The sequence below is a fragment of the Manduca sexta genome, chromosome 27 (genome assembly GCF_014839805.1).
Source record: "Manduca sexta isolate Smith_Timp_Sample1 chromosome 27, JHU_Msex_v1.0, whole genome shotgun sequence".
NCBI lineage: Eukaryota > Metazoa > Arthropoda > Insecta > Lepidoptera > Sphingidae > Manduca > Manduca sexta.
This window is the reverse complement of record NC_051141.1, coordinates 9,656,665-9,681,431: the sequence shown is the minus strand read 5'-3', so window position 1 is coordinate 9,681,431 and position 24,767 is coordinate 9,656,665. Positions and strand designations below refer to the sequence as shown.

Genomic DNA, 24,767 nt, shown 5'->3' with positions numbered 1-24,767 from the left:
AGAGGTTCAACTAGAGTATTTACTATTCGCCATGCTTATTTGGTTTTATACGTAACCAGTGATAAGCTAATCGCCACAGCGCACAAATCCCAGTCCCCGGCATGATAGTGAGCAGGCAAACATCATTAATATTCATTGGTGTATCACAGTAAGGACGGCGGGGCTAGAGCCCTTACCTCCCCCGAGCAGCATTTTTAGCGGGGCGACAAAATGTCTAAAATATTTTTTTTACCTTTGTCTTTTCATATGTTGTCGCAATTATCAGTAGGTAAGACGGAGTAGGGCTGAGGATGGCTGAGCGTTCTTTTTCATGTTAAAATGGGACCTTTTTTATCTCGCCCGGTACCTAGTAGTGGGAAATTTTGGGACAGACCTTATTTCGACCTGGGGATTGAACTCAAGACCTTGGCGCGACATCATAATAATGCTACACATACGCCATGGAAGCAGTCTCTACTTATTGAGAAACTTTTATTTTTGTAAAAAAAGTTGGTAAAGGTACAAAACAGAGTAAACTATCTGCAATTTTGAATTGCTTTAGCTACTAATGCCGCTGACTACCTAATTATGTTTTGAAACAAAAATCTGTAGCAAAATAACTAAATCTTATCTAAATGGAAAAGTAATAAATTTTTTATTTGCAGATTTTCAGGCGATACTTACGTAAACTTTTTGTTATAAAAACTGTGGAAACGAAAATTTATTTTTACAAGCAATATCTTTTTCCATAACTGGAAGGTGGATTCGTACAGTTATACCATTCGGTTTATAAAGTTAAACCTACATTTGATTAAGGTTTACACGAAATATAAGGAATTTGGTTTAGTAAATACAATTGAATTAAGTTAATAAAATGCAACATAACAGTGCATTTTTTTATAATACTCCGAACATATACAAATGTACTTCTTGTAAGGGGTACCGTCGTAAATTAATTATCTAGAAATTTGTTAGAAACAAACATAGGTACTTAGTAATTGTTGACCAAATTTCGTTGAATTGACACACTAACAAACACCGTATTATCATACTGTTTATATCGAAAAATTACGCAATGTGTCTTTTGTGCAGGGATAATCTGTAGACGTGATTCTGTATCTCCGATCCCGGAACACATCATCTCTATATTTGTTTTGCTTTCTTTATCTCTTTCTTATTGTAATTACGCACCATATCTGAATACAAAAACATCGCTGTACTACAAAGTAGCCACATAATATCACGGTAAAAAAAATCATACACGAACGTGCCCCATCTGCCTGAAAAGTATCCCAAGCACAAATACTATAAAACATATTATCTATCTCTTTCTACACACGCTAAATGAACAACTCTCTATAATTAAAAAATATATTCATACTCTCTAACAAGATATCGGGAACAGAAAATGAAACTATAGGTAGGTAAGTTAGATTAAATAATTATTTACACGACGTAAAAGCTGGTTTCCTATTATCCCTTCACGGGCCAGGAGGACTGCTATAAAACTACATAAGGGAAGGGCGGCCTATGAGAGTTACATACACACATAAAAATTATATATTAATTATTGTAATTATTTATGCATAATGATTTATTATGTTTACGCGAATGTTAGACATTGAAATAAAACTAAAAACTATTTAACGGATTTTATCGCGGTTTTTTATATTATTATTTTCTCCCGACGTTTCGAAGACTTTGCAGCCTTCATGGTCACGGGGGAGACTGAGGTGTTGTTCATCCGTAAAGTCAAAGTTACAATATCTACCTACATTTTACAATTATACAACTTTTTTAAATTTTAGCTGTTGACGGTCCAATCTACGCAGAATGAGCTCACAGTGTCTTGAGGTCTGGCAGCCGGTCTTTTGGGATCTGATTTAATTAAATGTAGAACAGGATCCCAAGCTTGTGCAAGCTTCCAACCATCTTCCCTATTGAAATTTGGGTGTTTTTTAATTTCAATAGCCTCGCGAATCATCCTAGGCAGGAATCGGTGTTCTTTGGCAAGGATTTGTGGCTTGTCTAATCGCAAATAATGATTGGAGCCTCCTTCAGAATGTTCAGCGACTGCAGACTTCGTAGAGCGTCGGTGTTTCACGTCAGCTATATGTTCTTTTACGCGGGTCCCTATATTTCTTTTTGTTTGTCCTATATAAGAGAGGCCACAGTTGCAGTCTATCTTGTATACACCCGGTTCTTGCAGAGGTATATGGCACTTGACAGGTGGTAAAAATTGACTAATCTTCTTAGGCGGCTTGAAATAGGTTTTTATTGAAGCACGCTTCAGGATGTAGCCAATCTTGTCGGTGACTCCTCTCACATATGGTAGTACAACCGGAACACGTTCAACTGTGGCTGGTTTCACTCGGTCTCTGTGACGGCGGCGTGGAATTTGGAGCTTGTTGTCTCGCAGTACTTGCTTGACATGTTGCAGCTCAGCGGCCAGGTGTTTCTCGTCACAGATTCCTCGTGCTCTCTGAAACAATGATTTGCCCACGGTAGCTAACTGTTTTGGATGGTGGTGAGATTCACCGTTCAGATATTTATCAGTATGGGTCTGTTTCCGATACACAGTATGACTTAAGGTCTGATCAGGATTACGAATGACTAAAACATCCAAGAAAGCAAGAGATTTGTTGTGTTCTAACTCCATAGTGAATTGGATTTTATTATTGATGGAGTTAAGGTGATTTAAAAATGCAGATACTTTGTCCGATGGTAAAACTGTGAAAGTATCATCTACGTACCGTTTGTAAAACCTTGGAGAGACCGGTGATGTTGTCAGGGCTGTCTCCTCGAAGTCCTCCATGAATATATCGGCGACTACCGGAGATACAGGTGAGCCCATCGCTACACCCTCTACATGTACATAGAAATGATCATTCCACAACATATAGCCAGATGTAAGGCAGTGTTGGAGTAGTTCTGCATATTCCACAGGTATGTTATTATTATTTATGCATTTTATGAAAGATATAGCAACTAACTGAATGTGGCGCGGCTAAGAATCCACCCCATTTTCCCCTAAAAGTCTAATCATGACATCGGTCTCTGACCGATTTTTTGTAAACCTAACTCTGTCAACTGTAAAAGGAATCAAATACTCGTATCTTTTTGCATAATTAATGTACCAGTTTCTATATCCTGAACTTGGAAGTTCAACGTGTGTTTGATATGCATAAAATCACCGGAAGTTGAAACACAATAATTTTATAACTTAAGGGTGTAAAAATTCGGCTTACTTTGCAAACCGCATAACATGTATATGAATTCGATGGTGAAATAAATGTTGTGAGAAATATTCAGGATTAATCGAAATTTAAAATTAGATTACTTAAATAACCAATATTTTTTTTACTTACCCGCACTCTACGGAGTTTTATTTTTATTCAGCATGCAAACTACTAAGGGCAAGCTTTCAGTGTTCACTTATACCTATTTAGCCTTTTTATATTATAAAAATAAAACAGCCTGTGAATATACCTACTTATCGTTTACCTTGTGGTGAATGGATAGATGCTGCAAGTAGACATGTCTGAACATATCACCAGCTCGACCTGTGTACAATGAATAAAACAAACATTAAAGTGATCAATGTCTATTGCGTTGCGCATGGTGAGGATTTTTCAGAGGCCGACACATTCCTCTCTCTTTCTTGATCCTTATTCCTTTTCTTTAAGGTCGGCATCAGTCCTGAATTTGTAAATAGGCCGTATAGGCCGCGACCTATGGGCGGCAGCCTTTTAGGGGCGACAGATTTCACAGGACGCTCACTCGATTTAATTAATCATTCGTTTATTTAACTTTAGTGCCTTCCATAATACAAACAAATGAAAAATTATTAAGTATTTTAGAAACCTACATACATACATACATAAACCTACCTACATGCGGCGGCGGAAATAAAGTGGCATACACTCATAAAAAATATAAATCCGGCACTGATCGGTATCCACAATTGATCTCTTATTGTGATTATTTAAGACGTTTAGATGACTTATTAAATCTTTGCAGATTTATTTAAAATATATGTATGTCATTGAACAGTAAGATCTCGCCAATTTTACTTGTATAATCATTTTTTTTTTATGGAATTTCCCTCCTTTGAACTATCAGCTAATTATTTTTAACAAAACATCTTAAAGCATACCCTAATTGGGTAACCCAAACATCAATGTGTTTGAATTATTTGTACTCATGTGGCGGTTTTTTTCTGTTACAAGACGAATGAAGTAGCTCATCATTATAAACTATTCTTATTGCAAAACTGCAGTTTCTGCCAGTTGTAAATTAATTGTCCCTTAATACATCATCGGGAACTATGCTGTGTTTAAAAAAGAACAAGTATTAGCCCGTGTACTATATGTAGTAGTGAGTAGGTGAGCGGCAACCTCCACATGTAACCACCGACTCATTGAATCTACAGGACACCAAAGAAAGCACTTCGTCGCGCGTCGGCTTTAGACGAGCCTTTTGTCAGTTGTATCTTAGGTACCATCATCATTACCACTAGATATCCCCTGCTGAGTGCTAAACTTAGGCGTTCCCTAAAATCTCAATGATAAATGCTAATCTAAGGGCAGCAACTCCGCTGGTTGCTTGACTTATAGCATAATATTCTCTGTAAAATAGAATTACGATCATAGACAGCAAAAATAAAAAAAAATATAATAATTATAATCAAGAAGTGTGATGTTGAATTGTCGGAATGTGCGTCGAGATTCATGTTGCAGTTTTTGCCCTACCCGTACAGCGCGACGGCGCGCGGCTTCGCCAATTTTTCCTTATCCGCAAATGATATCGTTGACTACGTGAAATTTTGGAATCGCATGTTAAAACAAAAGAAAATAATTGTGAAGTCTTATCTTTATATGTCTGTGGGTGAAATTCAATCTTTGTCTTTAACATAGGGGAGATGCGTGTAATACGATTCCTCTAGGTAAAATGATTCCCCGCCATATACGAGTGACTACTACCGACATCCATCCAAAAACGCTATTAACGTCATACCCGCGGATCCGCCAGTAGTCTCAACTAGTCGATGTATTTGTATACTAACTTACCAAATGCAGTTTGCGGTGTAATTTCACATTGATCGCTACCGCGATGCCACATCTTAGGCATCTCATTTCCTAAATACTTAGTATATCCGGCATAAATGTTTTGAGTAAATAACTATGTAGCCGTTTTGTATTTTTTCAATGTCGTAAGTACTTTTGTTGACTATACCCATTAAAGATTTCACGCATGGAATAGCATAGCAAGTCACCGGCTCCGATAAAGGAGAGTCGAGTGCAACCGGTAATGGACACGTCCCGGTAATTCGACACGAATGTCAACTGCATCCTTTCCTTCGGCTTAGGGTACGACGGATCTCAGCGCCCTAACTCACTTCGACCGATATAATTTCCTTCTAAAAACATCGTCAAAAGTCTTTAACCACTTTAAGAAAAAAGTGTGAAATTATCTTAAGTGGGTAGTATCAACGAGTCCTTTTAAAATCGGGCTAATATAACGGTACGTTCTAAGTAAAGATAGAAGTGTAGATAAGTTAATAAGATTATTATTATACCTCATGTTGAGGTCGGGGACCGGATTTTAAAGACGGAATGTTTCTGAAACCGTGTATAAAAAACGGCTGGTCTCCAGGGATCGGTCATTCCGCGGCCGGAGTGGGTGCACGCATCTTCGTTCCCGAAAATAAAAACTCTTTTTTGTGTACAGCCAGCTTAATCCTTCATTCTGCTACTTATAGTAGTCTCGAGCCAAGTCTCACGGGGGGTGAATGTTGTTCGAGTTGTTTAGTTCTATTTAGAAGATTATTTACACCAGTGCGATACACCCGGATATCAACGGAATGGTGAGTTCCAAATACTTTTATTAGCGATGATAATATTTAATCAATTGATTATGATATTTGCAAATATTTATAATATTATAATTAATTAATTACCCAAAACAAATACATTTGCTTACTTTGAAAGTTCTGAGGCATTTTCAAAAAGTGGTTATTAATAACGTTTATTAATTTTTTTACGTTTTCTAAAATCATTAGAATACCTTTCTATTAAACTGTTACCATTATAAACAAATCTGCATATTTCATGCAATAAGGTGATTGGTGGTGGTGCATGCGATAAGGTGGTTCGGGTTGCGATATTCGTGTAATTCAGAATAAAGAATTTAAGTCATATGTAATTTAATCGGTAGTTTAAATAAACATTAGGAAGTTCATGCGGATTTATGAGTAATGAGAAAAAGTTTAGATATAAATTCTATTAAAAATACACTACATATTTACTTATGCCAATAATAATTTTACTTGAACATTGTCAAATAACAATTCATATAAATCATACAATTATATTTATATGTTAAATGTAAGTACATATTAAATTCGAACTAAAAGTAGGAAATAACTAATGCAATTTGGTAAATAGCTGTTTGTTTAAGAACGCGTCTTATTGAAATATCTATTGTAGTGTAACATTTCAATTTAATAGTCAATAAGGATCAATGCTCAGGCGATAAAAGCTGAAGCGGTGCACCGTGCAAGTCATCCCGTTGTGTAATCAAACATCACACCCGTGTTGAGTTGTGACAGCCTCTGATATATTATGTTACAATGGATTTATAAAAATAGCTTGTGATTCGATTTTTTACCAATGTTATTCCAGTTGCAATGATCTGGCAAATGTCGATTTGTTCATTGATTTTTTAATCCGTTTTAGAGCGAGAAGAGGACTTACTTTGTTTTATTAAGAATTGAAGTGAGAGATTTAGACACATATAAATTAATTTATAACCGTACCCACGTCATTGACCTGTGAATGCTGAGCTATAATGAAAATAAATTAAATATTTATGAGTTCGGGACTACGATGGTCCATTTAACGATTATCTACGCACCGGCTCAAATCACTTTATAATGTTTCCGTCTAGCGAATAATTGGATAGATCCCTTGTGTGCCCTGTTCAAAAAACTTTCCCAAACTTGTACGTATTTTGTGTGGAATAAATTGTCGTGACAAATGGATAGTGATGCACTTTTTTATGTTTCCTCTATGTGACATTCTTAATTCGAAGTGTTAATATTTGAGCATTATAAATATACATATACAAGTTCTAATATCCGTTTAATATTGTGTTTACTAATTGCTATACTTGCAGGTTTATACTAAAACAATAATTTAGGGTAATATCTTCAGTCCGGAAATTACGTTTTACCTTTATCTCAGTAATGCCTTTATTATACTTTGTAATAATTTGGAAAGGCGAGTGACTCGGGCTGATTAAAAAAATGCCTAATCGAATATTTATTCCAAGTACTGTAGAAAAAAAAATACGCATACGAGGCCTCTAGGCACATCGGTTTTAGTAATAATTCTGTGTACTTATTCATTCACTTTTAGTTAAAAAAAATGTTATCCTCACTAAATCTTAGAATTGAGACAAAAAATATTTTACTTCTTATTACCATAAAATTGAATGCTTTATTGTCTAATATTGCTTTGTAGGTAAATTGATTTTAATAATAAATATCTAATAGTAAATAATTACCTACTACCATTTTCTTTTTATATTTGTATGATTTGATAATTTAAAGTTCTTAACAACTTAACTTAACAAACTTATTTGTACAAATTGTACAAAGTACAAAATGCTATAAACGTACAGTAAATAAGGAAAATAAGTAATGGATATTGATTCTAATATTTTGTTATATAAATATCAAGCGCGCGCATACCCGTCCAACAAGCTTATGATTGACATGTGAATTTGTTTAAAACACTATAATTAAGGTGTACCTAATTAAGCCGGTTGAAATATTTATAACATGAACACCCATCCATCTTTCCATAATGGTTTTGTAGTAATTGCTTGTATTAAAAATGTCTGCCTTCATGATAACGTATAACGTACTCGTGTTATTAAAATAAGCATAGAGCGCTTGTATGTTTTTGGAATAGAATTTGGTTAAAGAAATTATAGTATTTATTATACATTAAAAAATGTAATAAAGTATAAACAGATTGTATGTAATTTAAGGCGCTACCATTTACTTTAACTAGATTGCTCCTAAAAGTAAAACCTTCGAGCCATGCATTTTTTCGCACGCTCTTCGCCTTTACTTTTATAAGGTGTGATAAGTTTTAACATATTATACCTAAGCTGATGTTATAATAGTCTTAATTGTAAAGTGAATAGGGAACATAATATATTTTAACATGGCCGTGCAAGTAAAAAAAGTAGTCGTACAAGGCGCGGAGCTGCGAGTAAAAGCTATTTAATATTATAAATCAAAGAAAAAACATGTACCGCTTTTTTATGATCCTGATTTTTACTCATTAAGTACCTACTCACATTATTTTATTAAGAGTTCTACATGAATTATTGCAAGAGGTCAAATAGTTTTATAGACAGACTTCGAGACCATATTTGGGGTAATAAAATAATTACAAAGATCTTATTGGAACATTAAGCGTTTATAATGATTTTACATCGATTATTTTGCTAAGCGTAAATTACCAGGGTCATAAAATATCTACATAGTTTTTTATGCAACGTAAATGGAAATTCCCGGCAGCAGTAGGATTACGTCATACAACTTTGCTATTGTGTTTCATGCTGTTATTAGTTAATAAAACTCCAGGAGAAATAAAAATACAGCGACCGATTCCTTATACCTTCCCATCTAACCCTCATCTACTCATTTACAACGTACATGAAATTCTTTTGGTAGGTATTGTTAGTCGCGTTGGTGACTCGGTGTTACCTTACCAAAATTATAAAAAAATGCAATTAAAACAAATAAAAGTATGGTGTTGATGATATTAATAAATTAGAATTAAGATTTATAACCATATGAAATGACCGGTGTAACCCACCAAATAACTATTAATTAATTATAATAGTTTAAATATTAGACTTGTTTCTGTATAACAAATGCATAGGATATAATAGTTCAAATATAGAGCAAGGGAATAACTAGCCACGCCCGAAACCTGTGCTACTATATTCCCAGGATTGTATCTTTATGCCCGATCCAAGATGCCTTACTACAATCTTTAACGTTAACGTTATATATGAGATTACATACCGATAAGACCCACCTTTACATGACGGCCTAAATTATTTTATAAGAGTTTCCCGTACTCGGGTTCCGCAAACTTACTATTAATCTAATTTCTAATTACACAACAACCTCATTCAATTCCATATCAGTTTCTTTTTGTTAAAATATAAACACAATAAGCGTTTGATATCGAAAATTAATTGCCGTTTACTTTCAGATGTACTTCCTGTTTATATTGGTGCTGATTGCGTCATCAGAAGCTTTCTTCTTGAAATGGGGCTCGGATACTTCGTACGTATTATTATATTATTATGTATTCCATGTCTATTTAAACATGTATAAAACTATGCTATGCGATTTTATTTGCTCTGCGTTTTTGTATTTTGTATATTTGCGTTTGCGTATTTGGGTATTTCTTATTGATTTTTAATTTGCTTTAGCGGTCCAATGAAAACAATTTACAGTATTGCCTGAAAATCTATTCTAACATATTTTTGTGTAGATACTAATTAGTAAATAAACAGTGAATAATGCATAATTTTAACTTGAGATCATTAAACCCCAATTATGTACATTAATCGAGTAGAATAAGGAATTCGTGCAACCGAATTACTATAACATAGCCTTATTCAGTTCGTTTTGTTTCAGTACTCAAACACAGCCACAGAGAACATGGGTGCAACCAATGGCGCCAAACGTTTCTCCAGTTACCCGTTACCAGTTCACTTACAACCCATACGACTCTCGTAAAGTATATCAGATGCAGCCCTCGCAGTACACACACCAAGAGATTCCGATGCAGCAGAATATGGCTCCGATACCCATCAGCATACCGGCTGGAGCCAGCTTGACGCCCGTCTCATTGCAGCATGTACAGCTAGTCCCCTGCATGTGTCCCGTCGCCCCTGAGGAGGCTGAACAGCTTCTAGAACAGAATGGACCCCGACCCTACGGAGCCCAGACTTACTCCCAAACTTATCCGGTAGCGCAACAAACGCCTGCCGCTCCAGAATCCGATAAAATCACAAAACAGTGAGCACCGAGTAGACATTTGCATTTAGCACGTAGTTTTAGAATGCCGCCAATGATTATATCTTTTTATGTGTAATTTATTTCAAATTATTAATTATAATTCTTTTTAGAATGTAAAACCGGGCTTATGGTGTATGTTGTAAACAAAGAGCATTGCCGTGTTTGGTACAAATGCAACGAACATTGCTGACGTATTTTTTCATTATAGACACCAAATTTAAAAACGTACTTCGGTCGAGTGCGATTAGAATAAGTGTAAAATTGTGCGACTGGCGTTACATCGGCATCGTATTTAACCACACCCGTACTCGCATCCGCATGAAATAAAAAACAGCCATAATAGTGTAATTTGTCGGTTAACTTTGAAAAGCTTTCTATGAAGACTGATAGTTTAAGATAATGTGTGCGAACATTTTGAATAAATATAAAATTCTACAGATTTCTTGATTTTCTTTCCATACTTTTAATGTGCACGTCTACATTCATAAAACAGGCGTAGAGTGTGAACTTGATCAGCACTAAACAATGTCACTATGAAAAGTAGGTGCCTAAATTATTGTGTATAAACCTAGTCTTTCTAAAGTTCTGCTAGAACCATTATGAAATTGTAACAATACACAAGTTATGTGTGTAATTATGGTACACGACCGATGTCGTAATAGCGCCCGGACGGTGTTTGCTGCAGCACGAACGCACCGCTGTCGAACCCACTCGGAAATTGGCGGGAAGTAACATTACGTAAACACTTTCATTGTACTTTTCGATATCAGCGATACTATTATACATCAATGAAAATACATTCTCACGTTGAGCTGAGTGAACTAAATGTTTTTCTGAGATCAGAAATACATTACGACAATACATCTGTTTATTATTTTCTATCAATAAGACTCTAGATTCCAATTCTTCATTCTAGTTAAGATATATGTCTTACTTTACTTGTTGATTAAGTTATCTAGGTATAATATTATGTTATCTATACCTATGAGTACTTATTAATAAACTCCTGTTTTCTTTTTCTTTTTTAATAATAATTATTTTAGCTCTGTCATTTACACAGTTTGTTATATGTTTGAAGTGGTGACGAAAGCGTGTAGGAAATCTCTTTAGAAAATTTTCGCATTTCACCATTGCCTTCTTTTGGGCTGTTGCAGGGTTGAATTTGCCAACCTAAAACAGCCTTTAATGTGATTATTCTATCATATCCAATTAGGTGTCTTCGTACTCAGTGCATTCTCAATTCGGTATAAAATTTGTCTTCAAGGTCTTATTTGATGTCGAGCAATGTTCCGTAAAGCAGAACGGGTCTTACGCAAGTTTTGTATACTTTCCCAAAGACTAAGTATATTATAGTACTAGTTACGGAAAATACTTTCCCCTCCATTTTAATGGTTATTACAATGGTCAGTTAATATTCACAATACAATATAAGCGACAATTATTCTTATTTCCTCCTTACATTTAAGAAGATCACTTAGTGTCTAGAGACCTACCTACTAGTTCGCCGGACCCTGCTATAAAATATACATTTTTTCCAAAGTTTATCAAGATTATTTTATATAATCGAGGATAGAGTAATATGATATATATCTTTATAATCGAGGTAGTCAGAATATCTTAAAGAGAATTGTATATAATAATTAATTGTAATATCCTAACTTTTGCGTTCGGCACCGCCCGCGCGAAATAGTTTCTCCGGGATAAAAAATACCCTGTAGCGCTCATAATATAATAAAAAATTCAATCTCGGTTTAATAGTTCCTAACATTAGCGCGCCCATCAATCGAATAAACTCTTTGCCTTCAAATATAAATATAGATATTGAAACAACCATCCAATCAATTCTGTTTACTGAAAATACAAATGTAACATTACATGACGGACTTATTGGTTACATGTAGGTACACATGTTACGTTCTATACGACATACGCTACATACTTTTTGCCTTCGTAAATTTATGACAAGTTGTTTTAAAATAATATATCTCTTGACAACAAAGGTGCCTTTTCACTGAAGCGATAACGACACGAGTAAGAAAAAATTTAAAGATAATTAAATAATTAAAGATAATTCGAAGTCCATATGGCGAACCAAATATAATATAGTAAAATCGGAATTAGCAGAGGGTAACAGTATAAGTGTGAGATTATTTTTCCCTTATAGCAAAGTATACGTGTTAAATGACGTCTAGGTACACCTTGTAAAAAAAAACAAAATGGAGTTAAACATTGCGCACTTCCAAGACGTGTTATCCACTTTAATTCTTTTCTTTTAAATTCTTATTCAAAGAGCCCTGTCGTATGATCACGACTATGCTACTAAATACGTTCGTTTTGGTTAATGCCTTCTTGCAGTTTTGTGACGATTTATAAAATTGTCACCCGTTTAAATGAAAACGCTCCCTTAATGTATGCGTGACATAGCAAGTCAAAACGAAATAAATATCACGTTATAATTTTCTAAGTAGTGAATAAAATAGATACCAACTAGCTTCAACTCGACATTTTATAGTTACTTATTTTACAATAAAGTGTTTTATGTTCATCAGATTTTTTAGTACAAACATCGTAACAGATTTCAGATTAGTTAGTTACATAGGGACAGCAAAATAAATGTTCATGTCTCACAAACATAAATCACTCACTGGAGTAGATTTACAAGAAAAAATTAACCAATTGCATCAAGCATATATGCCGATGGATTTGAGCTCTGTATTTTATCACAGCAAAGTAAATGCTATTAAGAAATTAGAGTATATATTACGTTACTCCAGTCGGACTGCGTTACAAGACGCGGATTATGAGGAACTAATCTTGTGTGCCCTGACATTGGTATATTTTTTTGGTATGAGACTAAAATTGCGTCAACTTACTTCACATTATGGTTACTGGTGCGGCAAACGTCATTTCAATAAAGCGGAGTCAGTTTTCCAGATGACAATGGACCAACTGCACCCAGAACGCAGCGATGTTACTATAAAAATAACGTTGAATTTCTTCACAACAGTTTCTTTGTGGCCCTTCGAAAGTTTTGTAGAGCAAATATTAGAAGTAGTACTCTACTATAACAGAGGGAAAACTACGCTTTTTAACCTAATGCTAACAGATATTCATTGTGTTTTGTTTAAAGATGTCAAGTCAGCCAGGCATCGAATGAGAGTTCTCTATGAACTACTTAAAAGTACAAATTGGATAATCGACAAACAGAAACTGCTGCCATTTGTTACACGTTTACTCGACTTCTTTGCTTATAGCATAGCTAAAGGCGATTCTAAGATATCAGCTTACGGTTATCTACGAAAGGGTTTCGAAGTCTGCTTACGACGGATTTTCGAAAGAGTGGAAAACCAACATCGTCTAATGATCATAACAACAATGCTCAATTGGTTTTCAATGGTGAATATGAGTGATGATGATGTTCTAGAATTTTCCTCTTTACTAGATCGAGCTGCCGAGCTGTATAAAGTTGGGCAATACACTGAGAGCTTTCGCGAAGGAGTTTTTGAACACGTTTTAGTAAATTTGGTTGGATCTACGAATGCGCTGTACAGCATTGTGGGATGTCGTTTACTGCACAGATTTTTAGACCGACAGAACAATGCTGAGTACTTGACAGTGCCGTCTTTATATTATGAGTTTTCACAGGTTTGTTTCAATATTTACTCTTTTAAACAATACAATAAGTCAGGATATAATCTGCTAATGATAACTGTGAAATTAAATACATCATACACATCTAATAGTGACAATGTTATGTTAATTTCTTTCTAGAATAAAATCCAACGACGTCACAATACTGGAATTTAAAGAAATAAGTGTATTAATCCAGAATACGATCTGTCTATCTGAGAAATTAAGATACCAATAATAAATTACAAATTTATTCGAAAGTTCTTATACTTATATATTAAAAGCTTTATTATTAACTATCCCTTTCAGGTTCGACTTAAAGTAGGATGTTATGATAGCTACGATAAAACATTTATACGAAATCATCGAGACAAATTCCACGAATTCTTTTTAAAGGCGGTGAAGCTACATTGTAACAATAGCGGTAACTTGAAAGCAATTTTCGTGGTAGTATGTTTGGTTATATTGGAGGTCCCTTGCGGCCTAACAGCTGCAGCAGCCGCTTGTATAGTTATGACCATTCAGGACTTTGCTCTCAACGGAGAGAACTTGACTGCAACGTGCCGGTATTGGATGCACGCGATTGTAATATCGGTCATGTCTTTGATATGCTGGGTGCACAAGGCGCCTGTACTTTACCGATACGTAAATCAAATAATATCAAGACGGGCGAAAGAGGCTCCACAGTTGAATCCACCTCTGATGCAGATTTACAACATCGGCCGCCATCATGTAACGTGGAATAAACCGACATTATTCTTCGAAGATTGGGAGTTGCGATACGGTCTTTGGAAACATTTCAAAGATGCACAGGTTGTTTTCGCACTGTATCTATGCAATAAAAGATGTCAAGTTCTAATTATATTAAAACTATTAATTAATATTTTAGTTCCCCACGAAGAAACTTCAAAGCAAATTAGGTAAAAAGGCGCCGTCTATGGATTTGCGATATTAAATTAATTAAAGTTGCAAGTAAATTAGGTAATTGGAGAAATTTTGACTTTACGCGCGATCAAGAACTGTCCGAAAATAACCTACTATACATGTGGAAAGCCTATTAATGGACGCGACCCAGCCTGCTCCAACTCCATACAACGATATTAAATACACACATTTAAGGTGGTAGCTCAAGGTCCATTTTCATACATTTTGTTTCGGCTTTAATCTGGGTAACTAAACAAGTATTGGCAAGTAAAGAATTTAAATTCACGTCTAGATAGTGATTAGTTCTCGCAGTTGAAAGAAAAACGTAAAAATAATTAATAATCATGGATATTTCGGCCTTTAAAATTTAATATGACGAAATTTTAAAGGCAGAAATATCCATGATTATTAATTATTTTTACGTTTTTCTTTCAACTGCGAGAACTAATCACTATCTAGACGTGAATTTAAATTCTTTACTTGCCAATACTTGTTTAGTTACCCAGATTAAAGCCGAAACAAAATGTATGAAAATGGACCTTGAGCTACCACCTTAAGGCTATATTTTTGTAGTTACAGCGATAGATCTTAAGTATGTTTGCTTATTTAACGATTGTGTGCATTTAATAGGTGGTTACGCTTCTATTTTGATTACAAGAAATTATTTCCGTGATTTACCTAATGAAAGTAAATATCAAAGTGTAATTGTGGTTAGTTCCTTTAAGTTTTATATACATTTACTTATATAATATTTACTCGCCATTAGATTGATTATGAAAACTACTTTCTCTAATAATCTTACTTATAAAATGATCGTATGCAATTACCTAATAAATAAATTATTTACATTCATGATTATATATACATGTATTAAAGGTTTCTATTTATAGCTCTATAGACACAAGTACATGGCACAATCTTTGTAATTTATAAAAATTGCAATAAACACTTATTATTAAATATGCATTTTAATATCAAGTAAACTAGTGGCGACGGGTAATGCGAGACAAAAAAAATCTTAGTATTTAAACAGAAAACAGAAACTAAGACAAACGTAAATAAACCTAAAAGGGAAGCCGGTAGGAATCAGGTTGTATGAACACTTCACCACTGGTGTAAACAGTTCAGGTTGACTGGTAGAGGATGACTACGGCAGCATGTCGGCCTGATTATATTATTATATGTATATATACATATATTTGTACGATAATAAATAAACAACTAAGCGTTGAGAGCATCTTGAATGTATATAATATCCGCTTGTTTACAGAATGATTTAAAATGATATTAATATATTTTTTTTGTGTGTAATTATATAGACCTGCAGCCAGATTTGTACATACACGGAATCGTTCCGAAAGAGCGGGGTTGTACGTATCTTCTATGTACCACACTTTTTTCTTCACCGACCCTTAGTCAGTAGGCTATTGGAGTACCAAAAAATATGAGGTAGATTCATAAAAGTTTTTAGAAACTGTCAAAATACTGGCTTTCTTATGAATAGCTTGCTATTTGACGTAAGCTTCTAACAACATCTGTGGTATTTTTATCCGACTACACACAAGGTAAGTTTGAATGCGGGATGCCGCTACTTGTTGATGATGATTGACGTTCATAACATTATTTTGCTCAAAAAACCTTTCTGTGATATAATTTGCAAGATACTTTTTGTTGTAAGCAAGTGGTAGAAAACAAGGTTTTTATAGTAATTATATGAACGAAAATTAAATCGTTTAAGACGCGATATTACAGCGGTTATTTTGGTAATTTCACTCGGTTTGTATTATCGTAAGGTATTTAACAAAGGCAATATAAACATGAAGTAAACAAATGTTTATGAAATTATCAACATAATATTATGTAAATGTGTAATTTACGTTTTGTTGTAAAATTGCAAACGACAAATTAATAACAATGTGCTGCTAAACTCTCACTTCTTTCTTTGTCTTTGTGTTAAGTTAAAAAAAGCTTTAGTAATTATTATGCGCAACATTATATTTCACATAATTGTTGTCCCATTGTCTTGTCGCCCGCAGATTTTAGAATTTTCCAAGCGATGTAATACTTAATTGTAACAAATTCATACAACATTTTCAAGTTACGAACCATTGTACGAAAAAAATGTTTTTATTACGCCTATTTAGCTGTTTAGGTTTATATTGCATTATAGAATTAATAACGGAAGAATAAAAATTACTCGTGTAAAAATATACAATTTCATCAAGAAACAGTATTTCGCATTTTCAAATTGCGGATAATTGGCTAATAGATTTGTTGTATTTGTAATAAATTGTTCAATTTTGAGATACTACGACTTGCCTAATTCTTTATTGACTAAAGTAGACCTAGGTCAACAACACCGTTATATAACCAGATAATTCCAGAAACGAATTGCAATACAATCTTCATGGTTTTTATTACAGCAATTTAAAATTTACGGTTTCCCAGCATGATAATGACTTACGAATGCCATTTTTAACGGATTTACGCAATTTAAAACCATCGATACGATTTGCTAGACCATTGGCCTAGTAGGAATGTTGTGTCATTATTTATCGAGTTAATACAGCTGTATTTATTAATTATATGGCTAAAAGCATGGGCTAATAACAAAGATTATTTTTAAATCCAAATTTAATCTTGTCACGTGGTTCTTAATGCCGCCATTAATTACACAGCTATCTTAATTATGACTAATGTCATTATCGAAATACTGAAATTATCTTATTAACAAATACTGGAAAAGTCATTAAGCTTTTACACGGGATATAACGAGACAATGCGTTAGATTTTTGTGGATCATTAGGAGAAAATAGCGGTGTATCATCAACAATCAGAAGCGTTATGGACGTGTGTGTTTGGGTGTTTACATGTTTCATTCATGTATGGCATATATAAGTTTAGATTGGCGCAACGCCTTTCATTGTCAGACTATCGTCAGGCACGCGCGCATTATTCGCGCACTTGGAAAGTGCAGTTTTCCGCAAATCAAAACTACGCAAGCTTTCAGATACGCATCGTTTCTCACGCTACGAGCTTTTTGTAAACATATATTGAATAGTGCTTTCCAATACGTTGTTTATTACAATAGATATTTGATAATGGATTGCAAAACTGTGGTGAGTTTTTATTATTGTTTCTTAAACAAAACAATACATTGCAGTGTAATAAGCTATTTATGTTATTGAAATCAAATCAAACATTTTCCTCCTCAAATAATTTGTTGTTGTAAGTAGAGCTAAGATGGATATAATTGAACTATATTTTACTATTTGTGTTTCATTATAGTAAAATAATGTGTTTCAAATATTTTCAGCCGAGAGCGAAATGGCATAAAAATTTAAGTTGATTTTATATATTAATATTAAATAAGCTGTGCATTAGTATAGGAAATATATTTTGTAATATAGATATATCTTTCGTTTTTTTCAGTTGTTACTTTGTATATTCGGCGTTCTGGCTTTGGTCGTAACAGAAACGTATGGGTAAGTACTATGAACGGCCTTCTAGATGAAAGTAACAAACAATAATAATAAACATGAATACGACACATAAACCTTTTACTACAATTGCTTTTAACAAATACATTAAAACTTACATGATATTTTTAAATAATTAATAGGATTGTAGACTTCTTAGAGATCTCTTTTGATTTCCAAAATGTTTAAACAAACATGATAATTTGTAACAATGTTATCATAACTGCCTATTCCTCTTTAGATATATTGATCATAATAACAATAACTAAACGTAGAAACGTGTTCTTACTCTTACTCTCGCGGGTGCAAAAATCATTCTGATTAGTGCAACTCTCTTAATTTTTTGTCAGTAATTACGCTGATTGAAGCGGTATACGATTTTTCTCATAATGTTGAAACCGCTGCACTTTCGTCTGCTTTTTGTTTTGCACGTCTGTAATATTCACGTTATATAACAAGCAAAGAATTCTATTTCTGCGTCATGAGGAAAAATATTTTTAAATGAAATTATTTTCTTTTATTTGATCCTACTATTAGACTTAGGCTATAGTGTGAGAGAGTATTTTATTAATACAAATTTGAAAATAATATACTTTTTGTTATTATAATAATAGCAGACGCATATTTTCTAGTACTTTTAGATGCCTGTGTAAAGTTATGGAAAACCACAGATCGGAATACACGCATGATTATGTTAATACCTTTATTATAGAGTTCTTAAATTTGAATTTCTATTTTATTATTATAGACATGAGAGACAAATAAAACAGATTTTGTTTCTAAATTCATATTCACGTGGTACCAACAAACAGTTTTTTTTTTTAATTCTATATATGTATATCTGAAGCATTTAATCTCTGGAATAGATCAATTATGCAGAGAACTGGCATTTAGTTCGCTGATAAAGAAGTAACTTGGATAATTTTCACTAAAAATTTTAAGATACCGCATAAAGAATTGAAAACTTAATAATTAAAACCTTTGCCGAAAATAAACACTAGATATCGAGCAATGCAGTGCATATATATACTGTTTATCGTAGTAATCCGTCATCGAAACTTGTCATTATGCTTTAATAAGTGAAAGGAAATAATCTTTAACGGCATTTTTAGACTTTGAACTACTAGTACCTGTATCTTTACTAGATAGCCTGCCCTTTTGATATGAATATGTTATATAGGAAGAGAATTATAGTACGTCTAGGAAGTATAATATGTATTATATATATTATATATAAAATAAATGTTCTGAAGATGAGAAGTGTTTGTAAATCCGCTGTGTTGGATCAACCTCCTGATGCGTGACTGAGCGTGCGATCATGCTATAAATTTTACTATCGATTTCATATAACATTGCGCCGCAATAATATTATTTAATCGGTATACAAATGTTTTCTTGCTCTGCGCAGCGTGAGGAAATATTATGTTACGTATATTATGCTTTTGCGTTATGGGGACCCCGGAATGACCTCGTATAATCATTAATCGTAGCAATGGTAGATTGTCGTGCAATGTAATAATTAAAAACAAAGTTTTAAAGTTTTAGTTTAGTTCAAACCTCATACATATACTATGGGATTATTATGTGCTACGTACAACGAAACGAATTACCTTTATTCAGTTAGTTTTATTCCGATTAAAAAAATACTATACAAGAAATGTCACAATAAATTAACATACCATACAATTAATGGTAGTTTTGTATTAAGGAAAAGTTTACTGGCATTATAAAATGCAGTAGCTTAATTTTGATAGACTTAAGTAATTATTTATTAGCGATACTTCGGCGCTATTTATGCAAACAATCTAATAAGTTTAAATAAACTCATGTCCTGAATTAATGTGTTTATTTGAACTTGATAAAAACACCTGTCAATGTCTATTTTAAAACTTTATATTTTTATGTAAATATACCGGATTAAAAACATCATATATTAATTAATTAATGTTATTAATATTTGTAATATTAGCGTTCAAGGTTTGATTAACAATAGAAGATTCATGTTATGAGCTAGCGCCATGTTTTCCCGCCGTAGTAGGAAACGTAACAATATCACTCACGCGCATCGAACCAGGAAACTCCTAAAACGGCTGTTCTATCACGGAACCACGACTTCGACTGCGCGCAATCTAAAGAATAAAACGTTTGTAAACAACGTGGATTACCGATCATTAATGCACTCATGCAAGAATTACATTGTTCTTTTTATATTTTTCTCATTTTGTTGATATAATCAAACCGCGAATTTTTAGTTCGTTTTGAAAATGCCAAATATATAAATAATATTTTTTTAAGTGGTCAATTCATTTTAATAGTAATCACATTAACACATACACAACTTTTATCTTCGAAGGTGAAATTAGTTATATTCTGTGGTATCACCAGCATTACCAAAATAATTAACTCGGTAATTGTTTTTGGCAGACGCAGCAAGAAAGTTGTAATTCACGTGCCATACAAAGTGAGGAAGGTGAAGCACACGCACACGGTTTACAAGACGGTGCATCACCACCACACCCACCACGATCCTCACCTGGACCACAGCTCGGCGCCGACGGAAGAGCATGAGCACTTCCACCACATGCATATTCACAACGAGCCGCCTTCAGGCCAGCATAGCCAGCCGGTTCCCGACATAGGCATACCAGAGTTTCTCCCTGATGCTTTGAATGCGCCACTTGAAATTCCGGATATACCTCGAGCATTCCCTAAGTTACCTTCGAGGCTAGCTCTGCCCTTATATAGACGGAACTAGGTACGTATTTTTATTCGTATCTAATGTGAACCTCTAACTAAAGTAAATAAATAGCGCTAAAAATTACAAAGAAGCCTTAAGTTTCTAGTGTGTTTATGGTCAACTCACTATAAAATTATTCTTGATATAGGTTAGATGCATATAAAATATATTTTAATAAAAGCATATCTTTGCTATGTAATAATATGATATCCTAAGACGTGCTTTTTTTAAAAGTCTTGGAATCAAGTTTAATAATGTATATTTATTGGTTTCAGGAATTATTGCGAGAAAATCATTTACCCGAAAAATTAACACTACGTGAACATCGTAGTGTTGATAAAAAAATAGTTTTAACTGAAAATTATTCATGTTTGTGGATTTATTAATCCATATCATAAGAAAATGAGTACTTACTTTTATAATATCTTACATTCTTGATATGGGTATAGCCAAATTTTGTATTTCTGTTCAATACCAAATAGAAACTACTTTCCAAAGCAATCTAGGCCAAAGATCCTTTGTTGAGGAGAATAACAAAAATATTGTACAAAAAAATAAAATAAGACTGATTATTTTCTCTAATCTCCGTTATTGATTATCTTTGTTTTGTAATATTATTTAAATTATAGAATAAGTACTTTTTTAATAAATAAGTCGTCGCTTAGCCACTGTCATTATGTTGTCCAACAACACTGGCTATGCCTCAGGGCTATGCACTATGAAACTGACAGTCGTTGAAGTTGATTGTTTTTTGTTTTGTTCTTAGTAATAAGTTGACAGTATCTACGGATGCCTTAGTTACTTTTCTTATAGCTAAGAAATAGATGTAATTAAAAATATTCTCTTATGCTTAGGTTTAAATGTTGTACTAACGTTTTAATATTTATGGAAGAATACATAACTTTTATGTACTTGACAGTGGGTTTTAAATTATTTTTTTACTTCGTAGGCAAATATTCCAATCGTACGTTCATTCATATTTAGGTCATTAAACAAATAGTAAATGGTATATATAATTCATTGTTTATTTACTGGGTGATGATGGAAAACATGATAATGATTTCATTGTTAAAAAACGGACTTGCGATTTATTACTTAGTATCCGTATTTTTATTACATGTTTATTTAAGTATTTTTATACTGGATTTAATAATGATTATTCACGAACCAACAAAAACCTGATCATATCTCGGAACTCATACGTGTAATATACGTTTCCACCCATTACCTATTTCTGTTTGAATATTGACTTATGAAACATCCTATATAAGACAAGATCTTAATCAATCCCTACAATATGGAAGACGTATATTTACTGAGCTACAGAATTCGTTCCCGAGGGAAATCAATAAATCTGAATGTAAAGGATAATTAAAGTTTAATGGGATACATTTACAGTTGGGTGTATTTACGAGCACAATCTGACGCCTACGGATTTTATTTATTGGACCCCACCCCAAGATAATTTGGATTAAGTTAGGGAATCATTACTTTGATTTAATATGTAATTGTGGGAGAATTCAAGAAACCCCAAATAAAATTTTAACATTAAAGATGAATAATAAGAACCCGTGAATGTCGGCAATTTACTAAAAAAATTATCAGTAGGAGCGAACGTGTCTGCGTGCAATCTACGACTGGGTTACGCCATCCACCGTGCGGTCTGCTCGACTTCGTTGTTTTGGAACGTTAGTGAAATACTTGTTACATATAGTTGTCAACAAAAAAAAGCGCCTTACTTTTCCTAGTTTGAACCGGACCCTGCACCAATAGAAATTAGATCGAGAATCGCCGCTCTGGCGCACGCCGTGCCGCCCGCGTCGCCTCTGGCAACTCGGTCTTTTGGCATGCTCCAGTGACAATAGCAATTGTTCTCTTTTTGTTAATATTACAGGTTTATTTAAGTGAAATTGGATAAATGGTCATCTCATGATGTGGCGCTGTTCAATTCAATGCGACGTTGCGGCGGTGCGGTGCTCTCCATTCGTATAATACAAAACGATCGGGAACAAACTTTAAATTTTTTATGGTGTAAAACAAAATGTGAGCGCGCGTATTTCGAGTGCTATTTAGTTGTCTCCTAATTTAGTTAAAGAGTTGTGAACTGTTCGCTTGCGTGCTGAAGATAATCATGGATTTTATGTTATATATCGCGGTGTTGGTGCTTTTGTGTTTGGAGGGTGGAGAAACTGGAGGCCATGGAGAAAAACATCAGTAAGAATCCAATGGGAATTTTATATATTATTTTGTTATTACAGGTTAAAACCGAATGGTAATAATGATCGAAAACAGAAAATATTTTTAATTTCTTGAGGCGTCTTATTTGCATAATATAACTGTAATAATTCTTGCGACTAAAGCTTGGCGATTTACATGTGTGTTATTTGTTATTTTTATTAAATACCATCTTAGCAGCATCTAAGTATAGTACTCGTATATGAACAAACAATTTACCATGATTTAAAATTCACTAGCTTCAAAGATTTCGGCGTTTTAAGCGCATTGCGAAGTTTTACTTGTTGTTTTATTTGAATTTTTACAAACATATAATAAAATCATAATGTTAAGATATTAATAATTATCAATTATATCAATTAATTTATTTTTCAGTGATCACGTCAAATTACACGTTCCTGAATTCATTCATCACGATCATCACACAAAAGTTGTAACAATACATCATCACCACAAGCCAAAGAAAGAACATCATCATCATCACCATCACCACCACCACAAAAAGCCCCACATTCCACATGGCCATCATTATCACCATCATAAAAATTCTCATAGTATCAAAACTACAGTTACAAAACATGGTGGTCACGGCCATCATAAGCATAGTCATGGTCATCATGGTCACCACGGCCATCATGGACATCATGGCCATCATGGACATCACGGACAACACGGTCACCATGGTCATGGACATCATCACGATTCACCGTCTTACAGTTATGATCCTCCAGCAGTCCCCACCTTCGAAGAAGATTTTGGGTCATCTTACACACCATCTATACCCTCATATGACACAGGTATACCATCACAGACACCACACGTACGTGGTGTAAGCCATACGATTAAACAAGTTAAAGTATTCGATTCCTTACCTGGTGTTATACCCACGAATACACGCTCGCATGGCTATGAAGTGACCGAGGAAGGCGAGGATACCGACGATGATGTGTTTACACCAGTTAATGGCTTCCAACAAGCCTTTCCAGCGACGTTCGGATATCTCCGGGGAGCTGCGGCTCAATCAGTCGCGCAAAATAATTTTGCGCCACTTCCCGTGCAAACTACTGCTTTGAAGAACACTCATGATCCTTTCGCCTCCGCAGAAGCTATTCCGAATGGATTAGTTCAAGTTGATCCATTTGCACCCACTGCAGATAATACAGGCTTTACTAACGTTCAACCGTCGGCCGATTTTCCAGTGACATTTCGAGGAAGTTCCGGTAACGAGCAACCAGACTCTTTCGCGGGTATTGAAGGCGATGACACCTCATTCACTGCTCCACAAGGCTTGTCCGAAGACACGCCAGTCGCTTTTGCACGAGAAGCGGGCATACAACAAACTTTTAATAAGGGAGATGTGGAGACTGTAGTATATTAGTTGTTATTTGTATGGTTAAGATGTTATTAAAATAAATATAGTACAAACATCAATGAGCGTGAAAAAAATTTAAGCAATTCACACATTTACTTGTAGTTGCAATCTTAAGATTTAACGCGTAATATCTTGATAATAAATTATTATAATTTCGTTTGTTTGTGATTTTATTGATTGTTAATGATGTGTTTGTTGCAAGGTATGTTTTACTATAAACATAATACACATATACTTTGTAATTTCATTATATAAATTTGGGTATATATAAGTACCTACCCATGTTATTAGTATCGG

The 24,767-nt window shown here is 34.0% G+C and overlaps 4 protein-coding genes across 7 annotated transcripts; all 4 read left to right on the top strand.

The window, feature by feature from the left end:
- Nucleotides 1–5,387: 5,387 nt before the first annotated feature.
- LOC115447984 lies at nucleotides 5,388–10,532 on the top strand. Of its 2 annotated transcripts, XM_030175285.2 has the most exons (3): nucleotides 5,639–5,845; nucleotides 9,279–9,352; nucleotides 9,710–10,532. In XM_030175285.2, exons 1-3 carry the CDS (start codon nucleotides 5,843–5,845, stop codon nucleotides 10,095–10,097), a joined length of 465 nt encoding a protein of 154 aa, XP_030031145.2. In that variant the 5' UTR covers nucleotides 5,639–5,842; the 3' UTR covers nucleotides 10,098–10,532. The 2 variants fall into 2 exon arrangements, with proteins under 2 accessions (XP_037299665.1, XP_030031145.2); XM_037443768.1 differs by lacking the exon at nucleotides 9,279–9,352 and having other exon boundaries at nucleotides 5,388–5,845.
- A 1,980-nt stretch (nucleotides 10,533–12,512) lies between these two features.
- LOC115447977 (protein EFR3 homolog A) lies at nucleotides 12,513–14,829 on the top strand. 3 transcript variants are annotated; one of them, XR_005113226.1, is made up of 4 exons: nucleotides 12,513–13,738; nucleotides 14,033–14,147; nucleotides 14,432–14,536; nucleotides 14,613–14,703. XR_005113226.1 is itself a non-coding variant. In XM_037444030.1 (4 exons), exons 1-4 carry the CDS (start codon nucleotides 12,707–12,709, stop codon nucleotides 14,676–14,678), a joined length of 1,005 nt encoding a protein of 334 aa, XP_037299927.1. In that variant the 5' UTR covers nucleotides 12,513–12,706; the 3' UTR covers nucleotides 14,679–14,829. The 3 variants fall into 3 exon arrangements, 2 of the variants coding, with proteins under 2 accessions (XP_037299927.1, XP_030031138.2); XM_037444030.1 differs by having other exon boundaries at nucleotides 12,513–12,938; nucleotides 13,536–13,738; nucleotides 14,033–14,536; nucleotides 14,613–14,829; XM_030175278.2 differs by having other exon boundaries at nucleotides 14,033–14,536; nucleotides 14,613–14,829.
- A 2,762-nt stretch (nucleotides 14,830–17,591) lies between these two features.
- On the top strand, nucleotides 17,592–21,781 carry LOC115447983 (putative uncharacterized protein DDB_G0287191). Its single transcript, XM_030175284.2, has 4 exons — nucleotides 17,592–17,766; nucleotides 18,080–18,132; nucleotides 20,551–20,881; nucleotides 21,139–21,781. The coding sequence occupies exons 1-3, from the start codon at nucleotides 17,749–17,751 to the stop codon at nucleotides 20,879–20,881; spliced, it is 402 nt and encodes a 133-aa protein (XP_030031144.2). The 5' UTR covers nucleotides 17,592–17,748; the 3' UTR covers nucleotides 21,139–21,781.
- An 810-nt stretch (nucleotides 21,782–22,591) lies between these two features.
- LOC115447981 (sarcoplasmic reticulum histidine-rich calcium-binding protein) lies at nucleotides 22,592–24,476 on the top strand. Its single transcript, XM_030175283.2, has 2 exons — nucleotides 22,592–23,077; nucleotides 23,474–24,476. Exons 1-2 carry the CDS (start codon nucleotides 22,995–22,997, stop codon nucleotides 24,474–24,476), a joined length of 1,086 nt encoding a protein of 361 aa, XP_030031143.2. The 5' UTR covers nucleotides 22,592–22,994.
- The last annotated feature ends 291 nt before the right edge of the window (nucleotides 24,477–24,767 follow it).